This window comes from Ursus arctos, unplaced genomic scaffold (genome assembly GCF_023065955.2).
Source record: "Ursus arctos isolate Adak ecotype North America unplaced genomic scaffold, UrsArc2.0 scaffold_26, whole genome shotgun sequence".
NCBI lineage: Eukaryota > Metazoa > Chordata > Mammalia > Carnivora > Ursidae > Ursus > Ursus arctos.
This window is the reverse complement of record NW_026622941.1, coordinates 11,588,454-11,611,821: the sequence shown is the minus strand read 5'-3', so window position 1 is coordinate 11,611,821 and position 23,368 is coordinate 11,588,454. Positions and strand designations below refer to the sequence as shown.

Sequence of the window (23,368 nt, the reverse complement as noted above, 5' to 3'; positions counted from 1 at the left end):
TTTACAAGGGGAATTGAGTCAGGTCACCTTGGGCAAGTTTCTTAAATCTCCCTGAGGTGGTTTCCTCATATGGGAAACAGGAATAACACGTCCTTTACAGGATTACCGTATTTGTGATGGTGCAAGCGAAGAGAAAAGTCATGAAAATAACAATGCCATGTATTGGGTGCTATGAGCAGGCACTGTGCTTGTATTCCACAAGGATGGCTGCACTTGACCCCGGTGACCCCTCGAGAGGCAGGTGCTGTCGCTATCCTATTTTATGGTTGAGGAAGCTGGGCCTTAGAGGGCTTGGTAATTTACTCCAAGGGCACAGCTTGGGAGTGACACCTGTAGGAGTCCAGGCTCTGCACCGCTCTTTCTGAGGTGATGTCTGTTCTCAGAGACATTGGTTAATAGGTAGATATTTGTACAATTTTAAGGCTTCCTGGAGCAAGGTTTCGCTCTGTTCAGCCTTTCCTCTGAAGGGCAAAAGGAAATGTAGCATTTTCTATAAGAGGCTTTGTCTTTCAAGAAACTAACATGAAACTTAACGCGACCATAAATCTTCTCTTATGGTAGCCTTCCCCGCCCCTCCTCCCCGCCCCCAATTATCTGTGTCCAAACATTAATGGGATGTGTGAATTACTGTGTTTGAGGACAGGACAAACCACGCTCTTCTTGAAGCAAAAACACCGCATACTCCGGGAGCTGAACCCCATTCTGGAGAGCAGGGGGACCCAATCCTCGCACCATAAAGCACCTGGAGAAGTCAGTGTCACACTATTGCAGGCTGAGAAGAATCTAGCTCATTTTTAAGGCACTTGTCATAGGACGACTCTAGTTGCTACGCAAAGCAGTGAGGCGACGTGTCTTAATCCTCCTGCCACCTCCTTGTCTCACGACATTTTTACTACAAATGGAAATCAGCAGGCTGAGCTGTGGACTCAGTGTTCGTCCTACCATCAAATGGCAGAGACATTTTAATTTCCCCACAATCGCCTCCAACTGGAAAACATCTGACAAAACCAAATATCGTCATCTAAAATGCCAGTAAATTAGAAGGAACAACGAAGGGGGTTGGTGCGTATAGCCCCTCTATTGCTTCTCTACAGGGGAGAAATTGTGTCCGCTGCAAAGAGGCCTGATGGCACCTTTGGATTCATCTGGATTGGGAACGCAAGTCTCCAGAGTGTTCATTTGACTAACAATAAAAAACTGTCTTTACTAGTTTGATGTAAAGGAATTGTGCCCATAGGAAGGTGAACAATATATTGCTACTCCCCTCACGTCTCAGCCAACTGGAGCTAAAGCATAAAGTGGATGCTCCTTCCATCCCCATCCGCACGTGGACTTCTACTTCCCTTGTTTCTGTGGCTTCTGTTTTACTGTCGTGATGCATTCTATTTCTCATAAAATAGTGCAGTGTGTACCAGGCCATTTCTCCAAGTAAGGGCTTAACCAGCACTGGGCTACCATGCTGGTTTTTCAGAGGCATCGAACTTGGACCTTTATGTAAACCATTACCAAAAAAGATCGAGAAAGTTGTCTGGTCTTTGGTGGGTAAATGAGGCGCAGGGCTTACCAGAGAACAGACTTTACCTATATGTTTCAAGAACACTTGATTCTTGCAAACTTTTCCCTTTCACAAATGTGAAAATAACCCCAAACAAACTGCCAACTGATCACTTTAAATGACATTTAAACCAGCAAAGCCAACTTTAGCTGAGTAATAAAAATATGTTGACATTCAAGACATATTGAATTACTCAGTCACTAACGGAGGTAGCAACAGGAATTTTGTGGCAGAAAGCAGTTGTTTCAAACTCGGAGTGTAAGTGGCTTTTATAACACTATTGATTGTTTTGTTTCTTTAGTTAAAAATTATTCCAGATGATAAATATAAATGCCTGACCACATAAGATTCCTTCTTCCTTCCTTCCTCTTCTCTTTTTCTTTCTTTCTCTTCTTTCTTTCTCCTTCCTTCCTTCCTTCCTTCCTTCCTTCCTTCCTTCCTTCCTCCCACCCTCTCTCCCTCCCCCCCCTTTTTTTAACAACTGAAGTTCAAGCCACTGGAGTTATTTTGTTTTTAAGATTTCAATGAAATAAGAAGCAGATCCTTTTTAGTTCCCTAGATCCTCTAGAGGTTGTTAACCTGCAATTTGTCAGCTCTGTCGAAATCCACATCTGCTCAGATACAATGTTATCTGATCATCAGCGAAAATGCTTAATACTATATAGTGAAACTCACCAAACTCTATAAATACAAGATTATCCTATTATAAAGCCCTTGAACATGCATGTGAAAAAATTTATATTACAAGGTAGTCATTAATTTTAAGTGCATTTCTCTTAAACTAAAGGGTCTTCTATATTGAGGTGTGTGGGTATTCTAAACAAATGCCCATTATTTGGATCGTCTCTTCCACGAGAGGAAGTTTATAAAAGGGTTTAGCTCCAGTGAAGTGCCATTTTTCAGCTGCAGAGAGAACATTCTCTCTCTTGCCTGCTGGGTGAGGTGCCCTGGGTACCCACAGCTAAAAGCCATTGTAAAAAATCCTTTCCTGTGGTTAAGGAGGAATATTTTCACTCCCACGTCTGTCTCCTACCAGAGACTCATTGTACATGCTCCCGGAGCAGAGATTGTAAAAAGATGGGCAATTCACACATAACCAACATGGTTTCTAATGAAAAAACCATGCTAGACAAAACTGATGTTTAAAAATCTGAGTGGGCAAGTCAAGTTATTGACAAAGGGAATGTTTAATGATGGTGGTTAATTAAAATTTTGGGAAAGCTTCTGAGAAAGTAATTTTATGTTGTTTTAACTGCCCAAATGGAATTTTAAATGAAGGTCTGTAAACGGCAGTTCCATGGGTATAATCACCAACTCATCAGACGCCGAGTGTCCCTGTTTCATTTCTTTAAATTTATTGCAAAAGTTAATAAATTCGTTTCAGCTTCAAGAACAAAACAGGTAAGTAAAAATACAAAATAAAAAGTTGCTACTCTGCTTTAGAGCAGTGGTTCTAAACGAGGGGCAACGTTGCCCAGTAGGGAAGGAAGGTATTTCGCAATGTCTGGAGGTAATTTGGGTTGTCTCAACTGGGGTGGAGGATGCTACTGGCCTCTAGCGGGTAGAGTCCAGGCATGCTGCTAGATAGCATGACCCACAAGTCCGCCCCCATCCCATACCCTAACAAAGAATCATCTGACCCGACCGTCAAGAGTGCTAAGCTTGAGAAACTCTGCTTATAGAAACACGGGCTTTACAACATCCACAGCTCCGTTTTTTTTGTTTTTTCCCCCGTGTTCTGTCCTCAACTCTAGATCAGCCATTACCTGGAAGCAGAAAGTTGATAAATCCAGTGCTGTGTTGATACACAGGGGTGTGTTTGCAATGGGCAGTTGCTTGTGCTCTGCTGCTTAGGGCTTAGGAAAACAGAAACCGTATGTGTGCGGTAGCAAGCTGGGTGGGGGAGAGGCTAAGATGAGGAATACAGATCTTGGCTTCCTGGCCCCACGGGGGCACAGGGACTACAGCTCCCAACGAGGCTGGCCCTTTGCACCTCTGGTTGCATGGGGTGTGGAGTAACAGGTAAGTAACAACCAAAATAAAAAGTTGCCACTCTGCACGACAGCAGTGGTTCTAACCTAGGGACAATCCTGCCCCGGAGGGAAGGGAACACTTCAAGCTTCAGCCCCCCAGCTGGAACCTCGCAGCACCCGGCCCCTGCTTTGCTCAGGTGGGGGCAGCCTGGGAAGTCGCACCCCTAACCTCCCGGCAGTCACGCTGTATTACAGAAATGTGTGTCCTTCACACACACTGCAATTTCCAGTCTCCTCAAGCTCCTTCTATTATTTTCCGCCCAGCCACTGTGGCTGTTCCTGTTTTATCTTTTAAAAACGCTGTCCTGAAACTTCCTTCTCTTTTAGGGCTCTTTGATTTCTCCGTAGTTCACAGTGCAAATACACGGCAGTGACTCAGCCAGTGTGAGAAGTCGGAGCCCCGAGGGACATTCCTGAGCAAAGGCTCCGAGGTGAGAGGGGGCGCAGAAGTGAATCTCCAAGGAGATAAGGAAATTAGGGCGCCTCAAAGGGGTGCCCTTTGCAGGTCACAGGCCTGCCGGGTCAATGCCCGGGCCAGCTCCAGGTGGGCAGTGGGGCTGGCTGTACCCGCTGCTCTCCCCTCACTCCCTGCAGCCCTGCAGTAGAGCAAAGAGAAACAGGCAGAGAAGGGACCCTAGGGCTTGGTAATTCGCCGACTGGTGCTGCGTATTTACATATTGTCTCATTAGTACTCCAAAGTGCCTGGAAATAGGTATTAGTATTCTCATTATGATGGAGAAGGAAAGCAGGCCTCAGGGACAGTCAGCGCCTCTGCTGGGAGACAAGGACTGGATTCCAATCCTGCATATTTCAGAGTCCACACTTTCCCACAGGCCCACACCGCCTCCTGGGGAATACTGCGGGCCAGCTGTTGATTGGGACCCTGGGTCGGGAGCCCTCGGGGATCCTGCAGAGGGTTCTCTGCCTGAGACAGTGTGGGATGATGTGGCTCTTCTAGCTGGTACTGAAACTCTGGGCCCCTCTGTTTTATGGAGACATCCCATAACGCTGTCCTTTCCTTCCCTAAAACATACGTTGACACACCTGTGTGCAAAGGCGCACATATGGATGTCCACCTTACCACCAAGCCCGGGGATGAGGCTGTCCCTCACCGCTGTCATACTAAACCCTTTAGGCTTCTCTTTTATAACATCGTTTTCCCCTCAAGGCTGCGCTTGAGGCTCAAATGAGCTTCATTTGAAACCGTGTCACCAGCACTAAATACTGCTGGGGAGGAAGTCGATGGAAACAAGAGGAAGAGGACAGACTGACTTCCTCTAGTCCTTGACCCCCTGCGGACACACCTCCAACTGCTTACTCGGGCGTCTCAGGCTTATTTTTCTTCATCTGATTTAAGATTAGAGGCTTCCAGGACTGAATTTCTGTGCCTATAGAACTCATCCAGTCAATGAAACCAAATCAGGAAAGTACATTGTTCTAGTCAGGTGACAAAAAAGCAGTACGGGAGACTCCAAGTTTTCCTTGATTAAAATCTTTTTGTTTCTGTTGAAAATGCAACCTTGAGAGATAATAAACATATTTTTGAAAGTCCCTTTAAAGATCTGAGAGATTGCCATGACATGTGTTGTAAGAGGGTTGGGAGGGGAGGGAGCACGTGCTGGGGGGAATTTTATGTCTCATCTGCTCCAGGATCAACCAAACAATAATGTCCTCACCAACCATGAAGAGGCTCATGTTTGCAAAGAAAATCAGGGGACTAGCAAAAGTTGTGAGATAAGCACCAGAAAAGAATTCGTCTCCACTGGACGGGTCACAGACCCGGAACAAGCAAATCCGTACAGACCTCCAAAATCCCCACGTTTGTGCAGCAAACGGAGGAGTATGAATGGATTATAAACCAGTTCGCCAATGCATCTTGCTTCCTTGGCAGATTTTTGGATTAAGGCCAAGGAAGGGACAAGCAGACAGGAAGATTTTAATGGAACTGAAGAACTTTAAGAGAAAGCCAAAACGACTTAAAATTTTTCTTTTAAGACTTAGCTGTCTATAGTGAAAACCAAAGCAGGAGCTAGTTTGTTTGATGGCGTGAAGTCAGAGGGATGTGGCCTTATGTCGGCAAAGACATACAATTCGGCATTTAGAGACGCTATACCCTATCACCTAGAGAAAAGCCCAGCACATAGAGAGATACATGATAATTTTTGAACAAATGAATGAACGACTTAACGACACCATCCGAGTATGCAAAGAAAGAGTTTCTTTCACTCGGCTGTATTTTACTTCTGCTCACGATGTTATTGTAACTATTCAGGACTGGTCTGCAAATAGCCTACAGTCTCGAACTTGTCTCCTTTCTTACATCACTTGTTATTGTTCCTTCTACATGTTTTAGGCATGCCTCATCCTCTAAAGTGCACGTAATTCCTTGAGAGCAGGGACAGCGTTCTCTCCCTCCGTAGCCTCCATCATGCCTACGACTTCGAGCATACGGTACATACGCGTCAACAATGCCGTCGAACGGGGGGCAGCAAATGCTTCCTGTCATGTTGTCTGCAAATATTTTAGGCTCTGCTGGCCATACCATCTCTCCTGCAACTGCTCAACTCTGCTGTCACGGCACAAGAGCAGCCACAGACACTAAGTGATCGGGTGTGGCTGTGTGCCAATAAGACTTGATTTACAAAAACAGGCGGTGGCTGATTTGGCCTGCGGGCCAGAGTTTCCAGGCCCCTGCTCTGGAGTCCAGGTCAGAAGGAAACATGTGTTGGAAAGAACACTGGACGAAGCTCAAGGCTAGACTCTGGATGTGCCTGAATCTCCGTTTCTTCATCTGCACAGGCCCCTTCCGGCTTTGGAATCAGCGACTTCTAAGAATGAATGTCAGTATGTACTGAAAACATGACTCACGGCATCACCAGCGCTAAGCCTCGTCACCTTATGGTGCGCGCTGCTAATAGACTCTTTGGATATGAAACACATGGGCAAGGCACAGGCCGGTAAAACTTTTGTGGGCTGAGAAAAGTGCTAGAAGGTTCACAGATACTGTCTGGACCCCTGCCTCCTACCACCCCCCACCAAGCAATCGCTTCATGAGCATAACAAACAGAAAACAAGCCCAGAAAGAAGCAGTTTGTTCACTGTTCCATACACCATTGGCTATTCAATAAAAAGTTTGAACCCAGGGGTCTTGTCTCACTAACTCTCCCCCATAAATTCTTTTTTTTATAATAATATTTTTTTATTATATTATGTTAGTCACCAAACAGTACATCCCTGGTTTCTGATGTAAAGTTCGATGATTCATTAGTTGCGTATAACACCCAGTGCACCATGCAATACGTGCCCTCCTTACTACCCATCACCAGTCTATCCCATTCCCCCACCCCCCTTCCCCTCTGAGGCTCCCAGTTTGTTTCTCAGAGTCCATAGTCTCTCATGCTTCATTCCCCCTTCTGATCACCCCCCTTTCTTTATCCCTCTCTTCCCCTACCAAACTTCCTAGGTCTTATGTTCCATAGATGAGAGAAACCATATGACAATTGTCTTTCTCTGCTTGACTTATTTCATTTAGCATTATCTCCTCCAGTGCCGATTTCTCCCATAAATTCTGTCTATTCTAACTTACTAACCTCAACAACAGTCCTTCTTATCCTTTGAAAAATAAGAGATACCTTTATAAATACGCTACGTTATATTTAAATAGATCTAATCTGTGGTTTGTATTTAAGCTATTACCTCCTAAACTTCTTTTATTGATTATTTTAATTTTTCTACAAGGCCAATACCTAAATAAATGATCATAACTTCGCACGTCACCTCTAAACTGTATGCTACATCCCAATTCTGAGATATTAAAAAGTGAGAAAAAAAAGAATGGAAGAAATATGTGAGATTTTTAATGGGCTTGGATTCCCAAGATTTACATTTCTACCTGAAAAGAAAAAATATACTGGGCCTTATCTTGCTTTGGAGTTTTCTCCATCTGGAATGACCTCTTTTCCTCTAATCTTCATTGTTCATATTCTAAGCACTGGTAAGCCCAGCTAAAAGCCAGCCCCTCCACGGAGCCTTCCCTAACACCCCTACAGCACTTAATAGGAGTCCTTCAAAGACACCATACGTTGCACTCAGCTTTTTCAAGATAAAGATTGTATCTTAGACCTTCTGGAACCCCCCACTCCCATGAATGCAGTCCAGGGTCTCCAACACAGAAGATGCCCAAATATATAAATCCTAAAGTAGTAGAGCAAATGACATCTCAGTGGACAATAATGTGGCTTTAGTTTTTGGTCCGCATTCATAAGCCACGTGCCTATCCGTACCCTACGGTTCCGTGTGTCAGTGGTGTGACATTCAGCAGCACCTTCACCTCTTTCTGGGCTATGCTCACTGACCACGCTGAAGGAACTAAGTTTGCTCATCTCACATCTGCTTTACAGATATGAGGCCTTTTTACGGCTGTTAGTAATGCCAGAACTTTACCCTGTACATAGGAATTACCCAATGAGCTCGACCCCTCCTAAACAGAATTTCACAAGGATTTGAGGAGTCCAAAAAGACACTTATTACAAGGGTAGGAATGAGGGGACAGGGATATCCCAAGGGATACAAAGGAGTCTGGAGTTGTGGTAAGCTCTCTTTGGAGGGTCTGAATCAAGACTAAGTATTAGACTGTAGACTTTCTACCCCTCTCATTTCACCCTTGAGGAAAACAGCGACTTTCAGTTAAATTCACCAATGCTGGATTTGGTTAAATTAGTTAATACTTACATCTGGAGATTTTTCAACTTTCGAGTATATCATTAGAGCACTAAGGATAAATAATTTGAGGGGATTCTCTCATCCTGGAAGAGTTAATGCACCCCCAAAGGATCTGGGCCCTAGGGTTATTCTAGACGAATGTTCTGACTTCCTAGGGTCCTAAAGAAAAGCCTTGATTCCCCTCTTCCGTGTGTTCTTGAGAGAGACACGGCGTCCGTGGGTACCAAGGTTCATTGCTGGGTTGGTATGACAGCCCCTGGAGCGTCTCATTGACGAGGCTACATCCATCACTGAACAGTTCCGATGTTCAGAATAAGATTTAAAGAAAAATAGCACAATTTTTAAGAGACTAATATTTTAACATTATATTATAAACCTACTAAACAAGGGAGAAATAACTCCGTACCTCTAAGTAATGGAACTTTCTTGATGTAGGGGCTTATCTTAGATTCCTAGGAAGTCTGTGATAAGACAGCCTGACAGAGGAGGAGGACAGGGCAGATGTGCTGGGGAAGCCAGATCCCGTGAGGGCGACTCTACCAGCAGCAGCCAATGGCAGCAGTGACTGTCCTGTTGACCCTGTCACCCAACCCCTCTTTGACCTTTGCTTTTCTGGGGCTCTGTTTCCTCTGTAGCTTCCCCGGTTCAAACGACCTTCCATATAAAATGCATATAGCACTAATCAGCTGCCTCTAAGAGCTGTCCTGAGAATTATAAACAAGTAGACAGTATCTGCAAAATGTCCGGTACTGCTGTGTAGACCATGCAAGACACAAGACAAGAAGGGTATGTATAGACAGGAAAGGTCTGGCCTGGGAGGCACAAGACAGGTCATTTATATTCTTCACAGTAATATCCTGACCCCATCCTCTTCCTCTAATCATCTGGGGAAATTCACATGTTTTGCCGAAGGTCTCTGTCTCTTTATAAATCCCGTTTTGTTTTTTTTCTTTTCACAGTTTCTTTTTTTTAGATTAAAAAAAACCCCATACATACATACATATACATATATGTAAAGGTAGAGAACACAAGAACGTGAATCCCTGTGTATCCATCACCCAGCATACAGCCATTAGCTCACAGCTAGTCTTATTTTATGTACACCCCACCCATGCCCCACCCCCAGCGCCATGGAATCATTTTGAATCAAATCCTGGACACAGATCATTTCATGTTTCATAGTTTTTCAAACATATAAGTCATCTTTCTTTGGCATTTCATTTTCTTGATTCAACATCCCTGATGTAAATGATTTGTAACACTAAGACTAAGGCAACACTGGAGGTACACTTGGAACCAGAGAAAAATTTAGGAACACAGAATTTAAACAAAAAAGGGACAATGAGTCAAGGCAGAGGCAGTTAATGTAGGCTGTAGGACTTGGTGCTGTCACGCCCTTAGGAGCACTGTGCCATCCTGGGGCTCAGCGGAGCTCTGCCCTGGGATACCTGTTCATGGAGGAAGGGGGCATTTCTCGCCTTTCCCTGACCGGGTCTGACTTCCGCCTCCATGCCTCCCTCCCACTACTGAACACATAATCACCTTCAGCACCACGCCACCTCCCTGCAAAGCCTTACTTCATTCCTCCTGTCAAAATGCACCTCCTCTCTGCTTTGCTCCCACAGCACTGAATTATCCTAGTACACAGTCAGTACTCAATAAGTGCACGTGCACTGGATGAATGGGACCTAGGACTGACTTTATTCTGCCTTATGTCTTAATGGGTGGTTTTCACATCTGTCTCTCCCAGGAAATTTTAAATTCCTTGAGGACATAACTATGTTAAACCAGCTCTGTGTCCCCCTGCTTCTTAATGCATTTATCTGTGCATAGTGGGTGCTCAATAAATGTCTCACGAATGGAGATGTGCTCTAGGAAAAGAGCTACTCTCGCCATGTGGCTGGAGGATTAAGTGTCTGGAGAATGACTTCATGTAAATTATGGGCAGACTAGCACAAATACAATGTGTAGATTTTTTTCCCTGGTTTCCACTGGTTTCTTGTCCTAGGGAAGCACATTTGGGCTTGTCATCATAAAAGTAAAAGAATTTGGGAGTGGTTTCCTTCGTCCCAATGACCCAGCAACACCTGCCTCCAGCACCATAATCGTGTTTTTCTCTCCTACCTTCTCCCAAGGTGAAGGCTACATTGAGTTACTGCCCATAGAACAGAATTACAGGTCTGAATCGGAGACAAAGGTTCTTTATGCTGTGTCTGGTCATTAATTAGCTGCTGGAAACTTCAAGACAGGGCCATTAGCATGCTCATAAACCTTTTATTTTAAATGTTTTCGCTTAGCCACGATGCTGATGTGACTCTCCTTGTAAGCCGGACGTAGGACATTTGTTTCTTAACATTTCTGAGGCTCATTAACTACTCCATCCCAGCGGCTCATTAACTAGCCCATTAGGGATTTCACTTCATTCAGGCAGAAGCCTCCACTTGCCCTCACAGAGCCTTTGAGGGCGCCTAATTGGGAACGGTGTGAGGCTCGCTGCAAGGCTGGGGAGAGAGCGGGGCTTTGTCAGGTCTCCCCGGAGGCCGGAGCGGCGGCGGAGGGGTGCGCTCACCTACCTGCTATTCTCCCAATGGGCATGGCGTGCTCCTCGGGCGGGGAGACAGACACCATGATGTGGTTCATGTACGCCAGGTCTTCCCGATGCGAGAGGTTGATGGGCTTCCCTTCCCTATGCAGCCCATCCTCGGAGAGCCTGGACTGTTTGAAATCCACGGAGTGCCGGGGGTTCAGGATCAAAGGGTGCATGATGGGGCTGGGCATCAGCTGGATGACGCGGGTGCTCTCCTGCCGGGGGCTCGATGGCTTCTGGTGGGGCTCGGAGGACGGCGGGCAGTGGTTATTCTCCATGGGAGACACTGACAGGGGGTAGGACTCCTGGTGGTTGTTTTCCTGGTGGAGCCTCGGCCCCTGGGCCCTCTCGGCCGGGGAGAGGCGGCGGATCATGTTGTCCAGGGGGGACCGGAGGGGCCGCTGCTCGGGGTCGGGAGAAGGCCGGTGATTGGCTGTGACAGGTGATCTAGAACGGTGCAACAGTTCAATGGTGGGGGGGTTGTGGTGCACGTTCTCCACTGGTGGCCGTGGGGTCCTCTGGACACAATTATCTGTGGAGCAGAGGGAGAGACAATCACTGACCTTGCTGCAGTTCTAATCGTAGGGAACAGTGAGTGGAGCCCGGGCGTGTGCCGGGCAGACCTTTCGTCCCTCGAGACGGAGTGTCTTTTCCACTGCTTAAAAAAACAATTGAAGTGCACATACTTGAAATTCTTTTCCTACACTAGACAGGCTAAGAATGTCTACAAGCATTCCATTAATCACTTACTAGTGGCTTATAAACACAAGGAAGCCAAACTCGTGTTCTTTAGCTTTTTGTTACTTGACTCTTCGATGTGGCTTTTGGGGTCCTTAAGGGTTTCTTTCTAGATGTTTTCACTGACTTATATTTTCATAACTAAATTTATATGTTCCCTACCTCTGGGACATTGTTATTGGTGTTAATGATACTATTATTATTACTCCTAAAGTAGTTATTTTATCCTTGGTACTGGATTATATTGTTTAAATGTATAACATTCCTAGGTAGGAGATGCTAATACCAGTACTCCTATTTTACAGGTGACAAAACGGAGGCATGAAGAAATTAAGCAACTCACTCAAAGACACACAGCCAGTGAGGGAGTGAGACCCAGACTCCAGTAAGATTCTAGAACCTAGATGTCCATTATGATACCTGCCACTTTGCTATATCTAGAAACCAAGGGGGAAAGGTATAGCAAAACCTGCTTTAAGCATGGACAGTGGGCCTAATTTACAGACTGGCAACCTTGTACTTGAAAGAAGATTTAGGATCACTTTGTTTCTGAGTGCAGAGACCCTACAAAGGCTCAGAGACGGGCAGAGTTAAGTAAGGTAAAGGAGGGAAGGACCCCTCCAACAATGCCTCCGGCCCATCCCACCTGAACTTGCAAGCTGGTAATATCTGAGCAGGCACAACGTCGGAAATGTACACAGCCCAGCAACGGAAGCAGTTCTGTGGGCTGGGTTGAGGGGGACCGGTATACATGTGGCTTTAGGAGTCCCTGCTTACAGGGAGGGAAGACGAAAGCCTGGAACAAAAATGGAGCTTTCTATGGTGCCTCCCACTCATGTTCACGAGGTTTCTCCGGCTGTTTGCAGAGCTGTCTCACCAAAAGGATGCACATGCTTTCAGGTCCTTGTTCTGGTCAAAGATTTGTCCATGATTCTAAGTAAAGCAAGTCAAAGATCCCTCCCTCTGTCCCTTATGACAATATCTATATGAAAACCACATAAAGGGGATCTAGGAATCTGACAGGGTTAGTAAACAGAGCCTGAGCTGCTAGTGTCTCAGAGCTTTACACAGGATTAACAGAAAAATAAGGACTCCTCTAGACCTCGGTTACATGAGACAGTGAACAAAAGGAATGTTGTTCACGATCACTAAATAGTATCAGCTTGAAGGCAAAGGGTTTATTTTGTAACTACTGTGTAACCTGCTGCTGTGAATTTAAAAGTGCTTACTTGTTAGAATAGCTATCAATGGGGGACGGGCTTAATAAATGATACTATAATCTAAACAACGGAGGCTCAGGCAGGTATAAAATGGAATGAGGAGTGTCTTACTATTCTGCTAAGGACTGGTCTCCAGGTTCTATGATTAGTTATGCAAAGCCATGTGAAGTATTTTCGTATGCTACCACCTTTCTATGATAAAGGAGAAGGGAATTCCAGGTTCCCGAATGACAGAGTGGCTTGTACGAAATCAACCTTCCTACGTACGGACATGATGGAATCTGGATACAACACGTTTACAAAAGTTATTTGAAGGTACCGGAGAAAACTGAAGGGCATTTTACTCTTGAAAGAAGACAAGTGCACAAGTGAGATCCAAATTTATATAGCCCTGAGGGTCCTCCCCAGTCCCTGTGGCAAGGGGCAGCTGGAAAATGAACTGGAAGTTGTATAATCTGCCCGGGAATAGAGGATGGGGCTACTAGGATGGCAAAAAATTGAGAAAGCAAATCCTACAAAGGGGAGGGCCTCAGGGGGATTAGCCACTCAACTGGCAGATAAAGTTCCCTCAAACCCCTAACCTGTGCTCCTGCGTGTGCAGGGGGACCTCTAAGGAGCTCAGTGAAAAGCAACAGCTGTATGGCTGCAAGATAAGAGCAGGGATGTCAGCTACTGGCCACTGTCTGTACTGGAGACAGAATTCAGAATTTGAGCCCCAGCACCAAAGGCTCTGTAACATCTCAGGCTGTTTATTACCCCAGAACAGCCACACCTCACAAGTAAAGACTAGGGCCAGGACAAAGGGATTTGCCTGAGGGCTCCAGGCAAAACTGAAATAGATCTGCCCTAACCAAATATCTGACCAAGTCTCTACAAACTCAAAGTGACTGGCTAGTCGTTTACCTGCTAGAGCAAAAATCAATATTCTTCAGAGGAATATAACATAATCTAGCGTCTTTACAATGTATCATCTATAATATCCAGTATTCAATAAGGATTTTTGGGACACGGGAAAAAAACAGAAAAATGTGACCCATAGTCAAGAAGAAAGGCAGTCAACAGAAACAGACTCTGAGAGCACCTAGATGTTGGTATTAGGAAAAAAGAACCTTAAAGTAGCTATTAGAAGCAAGTGTAAGCACTCGAAGGAAATGATGGTCATGATGATATATAACAGATGGAGACTGTCAGAAGAGAAATGGAAACTTAAGAAGAAGATTCTAGTACTGAAAAACACAATATCTGAAAGATTGGACTGGACGTACATAGCAGATTGGAGATGACAGAAGGAAGGGTTAGTAAATTTGAAGACACATCAACAAAAATTAGAAACAAATAAACAAACAGATCCTCAGTGACCTGTGGGACAATATTAAATGGTCTAATGGACATGTAATTGGAATCCTAGTAGAGAACAGAAAGAATGGGACCACCCCCCAAACCCTCCCCCAAACTCCAAACCTGAATAATGACCAAATGGTCCCCAAATTTGGTAACAACAACAACAACAACAGGAAACTTAAAGATCCAAGGTGCTCAGCAAATACCAAGCAGGATAAATACAAAAGCTACATCTAGGCATTCATCATAGTTAAACTGCTGAAAAGCAAAGATAAAGAGAAAATCCCACAACCAGTGGGGGATAAAGGATACACCATGTACACAGGAAAGTTATACTAATTATGGCTAACTTCTTTTTTAAACACCCAGAGAGAGAGAGTGTGTGTGTGCAAGAATGTACACAAGAAAAATATGGATGGAGACCCATAGACTGAAAGAGACTTAAGAGACACATCAATCATCAGCAATGTATAGACCCTTGTTTGGATTCTGATTCAAGGAAACTAAAAACACATATGAGATAGTTGGATACTGAAGAACTGTTAGTTTTCAGGTGATACAATGGCTTTGTGATTACGATTTTATAAAGGGTCCTTCTCTTTTCAGACCTGTACTGATACATTTATAGATGAAATTGTATATCTGGAATTTTCTTTAAATTAATTCGGGATGGTGAAGCAGAGAGTAGGTGGGGCATAGAGGAAACGAGATTGGTCATGAGTTGATCATTGAAGCTGGTCATGGGTACATGGTGGCTCATTGAATAATTCTCTCTAGTTTTGCATAAGTTTGATCTTTTCCACTATAAAAAGTGTTTCTTTTTCTTTTTTTAAGCACTTAGTCAACCTTGCAAGGATACAGGTTGGGATAACAAGTACTAAATTCTTCACTTTAACCCAAATGCAAATAAATGCTTACAGGGTACTTAACTGATTAGGCCCACCTAGTTCGTTTTAACGGCTGAGATGATTAGCATAATAGAAATGACCTGCTATCTTTTGGGGATGAGGCAAGTTTTCTTTTCATAGCTAATACGGACCTCGATTCGGCTGTCCCCCGAAATGAATTTCTCTCTTCTCTGTCACAGAACATGATCATGATAAGCAACTACTTAAGACAGTTGCGTTCTGAAGTTTTGTGCATTTTCTTCTAAATGCCACTTTCAGAGTAGCTCCCTTAACTTAAAAGCTTATTAAGGTTTAAAAATACTTAAGGCTGATGAAGACCATGTACTGAAAACTCCTATTTCCTGAATCCATTTCCTGTCTTACAAATTTCAAAACAGACATAGGCGTTGGCCAGGAGTCTGGTCACCTGCAGGCTCTCTTTGATGTCTTGGGCTTCAAGTCTCAGTGGATGGGTGTGCACTCGGGGCAAGCCTTAGGAAGTCTGGGTAGCCTCTGAGAGGAAGAATTTTCATGCCAAGGGTAAAAGAGGAACTGATGTAATGTCCTGGAGAGATTTCACTCTCTGTTCCTGCCCAGATCTTTGGGAACAATGGAGGAGGGAGACAGTGCTCTGGATAATCCAACTCAGATCTTACTTTTGACTCAGGGTCCAGGCAGGAACAGCACTTGGAGGAGCTTGATTTATTTATTTCTCTGCAGACACCACTCAAAGAGGAAGTACTTGATGAAGTTGATAACATTAATGGTAGAGAACTGCATCCAAGGGTATTTAATTCCAGGCTCCTGGTGGTCTGGGCACAACCACTGTCAAGGCTGAAAGGGCTGCAATGAGACCTTCCAAGCTTTGTTTCAGTTTGCAAAGCATGCGCCCACGTACGGAGTAGGCTCTGACGTTCCCACCCTGCTGCCTGCTGCCCCTGTTATTATAAGTTGGCAGCAGGGTGTGGAAACTTATGAGACCAGAGCCGGCAGGCAGAGAAGCTCCGGACACAGGAAATGCACTGAGCGGACAGTGGGTGCATTAAATCCCCCAGATGTAGGAGTCTTCTGTCTAAAACAAGAAGATTTTTTTGGTCTGGCCTTGATGTCTGCGTTTGTTCTTGGTGAATTGCCCAGCCGGAGAGCTGGGAAATTATCCACATTGCCCTCGGTCTGAAGGTCTTGATATGGGAGGGAAATGCGCAAGAAAGAGGGAGGGAAAGCCACACGTTAATTAGTCAGTGTGGGCATGGAGGGAAGGGGGGGCTAGGGCCAAGGACTGGTAGGGAACCCATTCTGGTTGAAAGTGTTTTCTAATCCCAAACCTTTCTCTTTGTGGACCTCTTTCAGATACAAATAATCCCTTCATGCCACCAAACAGCCCCAAATAAATTAGGGCTTTAAGCGTGAGGATTACAAAAAAAGGTCTGATTTCTTTTCTTACCTTCCTTTTACTTAGTAGAAAAGGGTCTATTTAAAAGTCATCCAAATTTGACCCAATTTAATCAGGTCACAAATAATGAATAACTAGTAAACTTAGAGCAAACCAACAAAAACTGCCTCTGGTTGAAGTTGTGGGTTTTAAGTAGGAAATTTCCAGAGTAGGGCAAAGGCTTAAGCTTCTAACTCACAGAGAAGGATCACATTTCTGAGGATCACATTTCCACCACCTCGCTTTCCCTAAGGCCATGGATGGTGATAAGAGAAGTTAGTCAGGGAGATGCAAATCAAGAGGCCCAGCAGGTAACTTACTCATCAGCCTCAGTCCACGGTGTTCCACATTCTTCTAGAAGGAACCACCTCCCAGCATGAATTTGTAGAAGATTAGTGGGAACCACAAACGATATAAAGAACTGTAGAGATTAAATACTCTGGGCCTTCAGGTGCAATTCAAACCAGATTTCCTACACTCGGGTAGGTTCTGTCACCCCCTATTATGGGGTGAATTGTGCTACTGGCCTCACTCCACACCCCTCAATTCATATGCTCAAGTCTCAACCCCCTAGTACTTCAGAATGTGACCTTATTTAGAAATAGGCTCATTGCAAATGTCATTACTTAGGACCAGGTCATATTAGAATAGGGTGGGCCCCTAATCCAATATGACTGGTGTCCTTACTTAAAGGAGAATTTGGACACATAGACAGGTATAGATTGTATGACTGGAAGGGCAGTGCTTTGCCACACAGTGATTACAAAATATGTGTTGAACCATAGAACTTTCAGGGATGCCAACCATATTTCAAGTAGTATCTTGGATGCAGTATATGCAAAGAGGAAGAAGCGGTCCTTGCTCTCAAGGATAGCGTAGTCTAACGGAGAAGGCAGACACATAAAAAACACAAGAAAAGGCTAAAGGTGCTGAAGTAAGAGTCGGTCACAGGGAGCATGCCATGTGAAGATGAAGGCGACATCTACCTGTCGAGGAACACCAAAGACGCCTAGCAAACCACCGGAAGCTAGGAGAACGGCCCAGAACAGACTCTCCCTCCCAGCCCTCAGAAGGAACCGACCCCGCCCTTACCTTGGTCTTGGACTTCCAACCCCCGCAACTGTGAGAGAATACATTTCTGTGGTTTAAGCCCCCCAGTTTGTGGCGCTTCTGTTAGGCCGCCCTAGCACCTAATACACCCCCCACGCCGTTTCCAGGAGGTTCCACTGAGACTCTCCACGGACCCTCCGCCTGCCCATTCAGCCCATTCACTTTAGCAAGTTGCCACTGTCACTGAACGCCCTGGTAGGGCCTGAGAGAAAAACCGCCCGAGTTTGCAGGGTCTGATTCACAGGGGTGTGAGCTCCCAGTTTCAGAAGCGCCTGCTGAGAGGGGCTGAAAGACAAAATGGGTGACTTGCAGGACTCTGGGGCTTAATCTGTATTCCTGGGGTGGGGGGACAGCCTCCCAACTGGCTAGCCTCTGCCAGGGGCTCAGTCCGGAGAGCACAGAAGCAAGTCTGCCCACCTCGGTCTCAACGGGGCCTGAGACCCAGGCCGCACAAGAGAAGTGAATGAAGACATCAAGGGGTCAGATTTCAAATGAGCCAATTAGACCTGTGGGGGTAAACCTTGTGAATCATGTATAGGGAGGGGGTCAGCTTGGCAGAGAGAGCTGGAGAGGGGAAAGAGCAAGGTAACAGAGGGTTTCCTGCTCTGGAGGTGAACCCAAACTGCCCCAGGCCCCTTATCTCAAAGGGCTCAGATAGCACTTCCCCAGGGCTAACAGGAAGTTTCTTGAAAACTTCCTGGCTACCTGGGGAGAGTTAGTCATGCATATTAGGGATCTCTGGAGCTAAAACTTCTGGCTTAAAGGAGCCAGCGAGACCGGAGACCCAGGCTAAGGGCAGCCCCCACAGGACTGGAGGAAGCCAGAGGAGGCAGGGAAGTGAGTGGGTCCTCCCTGCAGTACACTGCTGGCCCCTACGGATGAAAAGAGGCTCTGGGCACCACCTCAGGGCCTCCACACTTTCCCATCACAGTCAAATGCCGCATCTGCATCCGGGGACAAGGGTCAGAGGGTAAAAGGTCATGCTGCACCAGACTCTGAAATACAGGAAGCAAAGCAGGAAGAAGAGGCCCTAGGGAGGCACGGAGGAGTGAGAGGAGAGTAGAAGGAGAGGGCAAGGGGAAGAGGTGGTCCCTGGTGCCCTGCGGACAACGGGAAGTCAAGATTGGGGCCTGGTCTTCCTCTGCTGGAACCTCGTTATCTCCAGCCAGATCCAAGAATCCCAGAATTGAAAGGGGGCACAAAAGGTTAATCTTCTAGTTCTTACATGTGAGAGGAGACAGATGGAAGATTAACAGGTCCCAAAGGGGTCATGGCGGGCCTACCATGGGCCAGGTACTGCGAGGTAACGAAGCACAAACACTGCTCCTTTTCAAAATGGGCTGTGCCCTGAGAGCAACTGAGGCTGTCACTTTCAATGTGTTTTCCCACCGAATGTAACAGAGGGGGCCTGGTTCGTCCATGAAGGAGGTCGGGTGTCACGGCGTGGGTAGGCAGCAGGCCCTTCCGACGTCCCGGATGCACAAACATGGTGTCCGCACAAAGTGCATGTGGTCACAATAACGGGAATAGTTAGGAACACTGGGATTGGAGGTAAGAAAGAAAACCGACCACTGCACAATACACACTACTGAACGATATGCAAGCTTAAAAATGGCAAAGATGGTACGTGTTATGTGTATTTATCACAATTCAAGAAGAAGGAAAAAACCGCAACCAGTGGTAAGAGATATCAAATAATGACAATGAGTAACACTGACTGAGTGCTTGCTACGTGATAGTTGTTGTTCTAAGGTGTTAACCTGATTCTTTCTTATATCAATCACATTCAATAGGTACTGACATTATCCTCTTCTGCGCGGAAACGGAGACACAAGGAAGTTAAGTAACTTGCCTAAAGTCACAGAGCCAGTAAATGGGGGAGCTGGGGTTAGAGCCCAGATGGCTGGGATCCAGAGCGTGCACGTGCGTGCACACACACACACAAACCATTACGCTCTCTGGTTCCATCATGCATCACAGGATTAACATCGATGTCAAGCCCCAGCCAATGGCCTCCCTGACGCTTTTTTTTTTTTTTTAAAGATTTATTTATTTGACAGAGAGAGAAAGAGAGACAGAGCACACACAAGCAGGCAGAGCGGCAGGCAGAGGGAAAGGGAGCAGCAGGCTCCCGCTGAGCAGAGAACCCGACATGGGGCTCGATCCTAGGACCCTGGAATCATAACCTGAGCTGAAGGCAGACACTTAACGACTGAGGCACCCGTCCTTGACACTTTAATTGTCAACATGATCCCAGCAAGACTAGAGAATCAGGGAAGTTTTTATGACAACCAGTAACAGGATGGCTGGATCAGCTGCAAACTTCATCCACTCTGGGGCCTCTTCAGCAGCTATACTGAGGGACCAGCCCCCGAGGAGTGACCAGCACCCAGGGGCTGGCTCCCAAGGGGGATGAGAGCCAGGGCTTCTGCTCTCAGAGGCCAGTGCCAGACTCCGAACTCACATTTCTCATGGGCTGGGGGATTTTCTTCATGTAAGTCCATTCATTCTGGGGTAAAGATCTACAGTGGGTTAATTCAGTCCAAATCAGCACGAGTTTTTGACACCCTGACTTGCAGACATACCACGGTGTCTCCAAAGTTATTGCTGATGGGGCACCTGGGTGGCTCAGCTGCTTACGCATCCGACTCTTTTTTTTTTTTAAAGATTTTATTTATTTGACAGAGATAGAGACAGCCAGCGAGAGAGGGAACACAAGCAGGGGGAGTGGGAGAGGAAGAAGCAGGCTCCCAGCGGAGGAGCCTGATGTGGGGCTCGATCCCAGAACCCCAGGATCACGCCCTGAGCCTAAGGCAGACGCTTAACCGCTGTGCCACCCAGGCACCCCACGCATCCGACTCTTGTTTCGCCTTAGGTCATGATCCTGGGGTTGGGAGATCGAGCCCTGTGTTGGGCTTCACGCTCAGTGCAGAGTCTGCTTGAGATTCTCTCTCTCCCTCTGCTCCTCCCCTGTGCGAGCACTCTCTCTCTCTCAAATACATAAATAAAATCTTAAAAAAAAAAGCTATCTTTGACTTGTGTGTTGGTTTAGATTTGGCAGTTTCAAGTACCATGAGGCAGAAAAATTATAAACAGGTTTGCTGGCATCTGCCACCCCGTACCATGGTCAGGGGACCTGGCTTGGCCTCCTAATCTCCCCAAGTCTACTCACTGCTCTATCTTCTCTCCCATTTTCAGTGTGTTTGCACACAACACATGAACAAAAAAGTTATTTTGGTTGGCTCACCCGTGCTGAAATGGAATGAACACAGGCTCGAGAGCTAAGTGGACCCAGAGCTAAGTCTCCGTTTTGCTACTTGGTAGCTGTGTGATCTGAGGTTCTCAGCCTCTGTCTCCTCATCTGTAAAGTGGAGAGAACATTACCTTCTTTACAGGGTGGTTGTGAAGATGAAATGATTTGGACACGTAAGAGCTTAGACCAGGGCCTGGCACACAATACATGTTAGCTATTATTTTGTTCCTATGAAGCAGATTCATATGCCTCATCTTCTTTAATTATCTCATTAAAATTGTGTAAGATTTCCTTCCTCCGAAGCAGTCTTTGGGCACCTGGATTTGGCAGTAGAGGGGGCTGGGGGTGGAGGGGAAACATTTCCCTCAATAAAGCAATTGCATAAATGAAAATCTTTGGGCTATCACAGAATGTATGCCACCCTCCTCACTCCCCACAAAGGAATGACTTCTCTCTATTCTCTGAGCCATTCCCATGTACTGGTTGTAGGGAGAACGGAGGTCAACCATTTCAGCACTTGAAAGTTCTATCATTTGTGATTTCCATGTCCAGCTAGTGACACAGAGCAGCCCCTGAGGTCTTCAAAGTGTGTCTACTGTTGCAGAAACAATCACAGCACTGCATGTGTGAATATTTTTAAATTAAAGTGATTAAAAATCACTTTCCACTCTCTTAGATAGGACATAGGAGAGGGTGGGACTAGAAAGTTGGAATTATACAATTTCACAGGGGTCATGGGACGAAAGCATATGATAAACACAACTCTTGTTCCTTCTCTCTACAGACTTGGGCCTGTCCAGTCTGACATGGGTAACTCCATGGAGCTGGCCCCGTTTGGGGACGAGCTCAACTGGAAACATATTTTATTTTACTCAATAAGCTTTTAGGGAATCAGTATCAAGTAGTTTCAATACCAGTAGGGCTACTGGCGATCGAATATATACTTAGGGACAAAGCCTTTCTTGTAATTATTCCATAGGAGCCAGAAGTAACTGATTTTAGAACCTGAGGTGTCAAAAGAAGTTGATATTATAAGTGTGAGTGACAAAATATATTTATTTTATCATCATTTGCTGGTCCGAAATTTTTTTTTAAATTAATTTATTTATTTGGCAGAGAGAGAGAGAGAGAGAGAGCACAAGCAGGGGGAGCAGCAGGCAGAGGGAGAGGGAGAAGTAGGCTTCCCGCCGAGCAGGGAGCCCAACGTGGGGCTCAATCCCAGAATCCTGGGATCACGACCGGAGCCAAAGGCAGACAGATGCTTAACTGACTGAGCCACCCAGGCACGCCTGATCAGAAATTTCTAAAGATGTTTTACCTCCTGGTTTTGGGGAAAGAAACAGTATCATTTTTTTGTTTTGTCTCCTTCCTACATAGCTATGTACCTAACATCTAACTCATTCATATTATGCAGATAAAATGAGTCACAACAATCAAAGAAAAGCAATCCACTTGAACTGAGGCTTTCGGTCATGAGATAAGGGGAAGGTGCCACTCTTGGTTTGACCACTAAGAGGGGTAATGTAACCAGCAGTTCCTGGTAAGGTGAGACAAGGGAGGACAGAAGAGATGTTGAACTGATTCTCAGCAACACCAAGCAAGACACACTTTCGATTTTCTGGATTTTAGTTGCCCAAGGCCCTGACGGGAGAGAATGCGTCTTATTCACTTTCCCATCATCCAGGGAGACCCAGACTTTGGAGGGAATGAAGGACTTGAGAGTGTAGGAGATCTGAGAACATTCAGTCTAACCCCTGTCTCACAACTGGGGGAACTGAGGGCCAGAGAAGAGAAACTCTGCCCTTAAGCTTTGTTCCGGCAGAACAGAGGACTCGAGCCTGGGTTCCTGACTTCCAAATCCCATCCTTTAAAAGATTTGATTGAAGCTGACCATGCGTGCCAGGTGGTCTGGGGTGATCCTGCTTTGTGCCTGTTGCCTGGCATACCTGCTGGAGGAGTCCTGTTTCCCTGTTACAGTGGCTCAGCATGGGTGAGAGATTACAAGGCTGCCTTCGTTGTAGAATACTGCAGTCTCTTCTCATATGTAAATAAGGGAAGAGGGTGGCCATGCTGGTTCTCCTAGACTTGGGCGGTCATCAGAGGACTGCTTTGCCCCAGGCACAAGGCGATTTCAGAATAGCGCACCATATGGAGAGAACAACTGTTTACAAATGAAGGGTAACTGGAATTCCTGAGATTGCCCACTTCTCCCCTCAGAGCCTGGACGGGAGCCTCTGAGCTGTAACACCAGCTCCCTGGCTCCTGGCACTGCCACGCAGCTGCCAGCGAGGATGGTGAGATTTCAATGTCATGCACTCACACGGGATGTCTGTGGGGAACTGCTGCTAGATTCGACAAGATATGTTTGTGCTGTGATCTCAACTCCCATTGTGAAATGGTGAATGTCTGAACTGGTTAAGTCGGTGGCAGTGATGAGGTGCAGTCACGGGGAGGGGGTAAATGAAGCTTTGTCTTTGCACTTCACTTTGC

General features: G+C 45.8%; 1 protein-coding gene across 2 annotated transcripts in view; it reads right to left on the bottom strand.

Moving 5' to 3' along the window:
* ETV6 (ETS variant transcription factor 6) overlaps positions 1-23,368 on the bottom strand; it is a 235,444-nt gene that overhangs the window by 11,644 nt on the left and 200,432 nt on the right. For both annotated transcript variants that reach the window (XM_026502411.4, XM_026502412.4), the window contains exon 5: positions 10,884-11,429. In XM_026502411.4, coding sequence (XP_026358196.1) covers positions 10,884-11,429 — 546 coding nt within the window. The remainder of the gene's footprint in view (positions 1-10,883; positions 11,430-23,368) is intronic.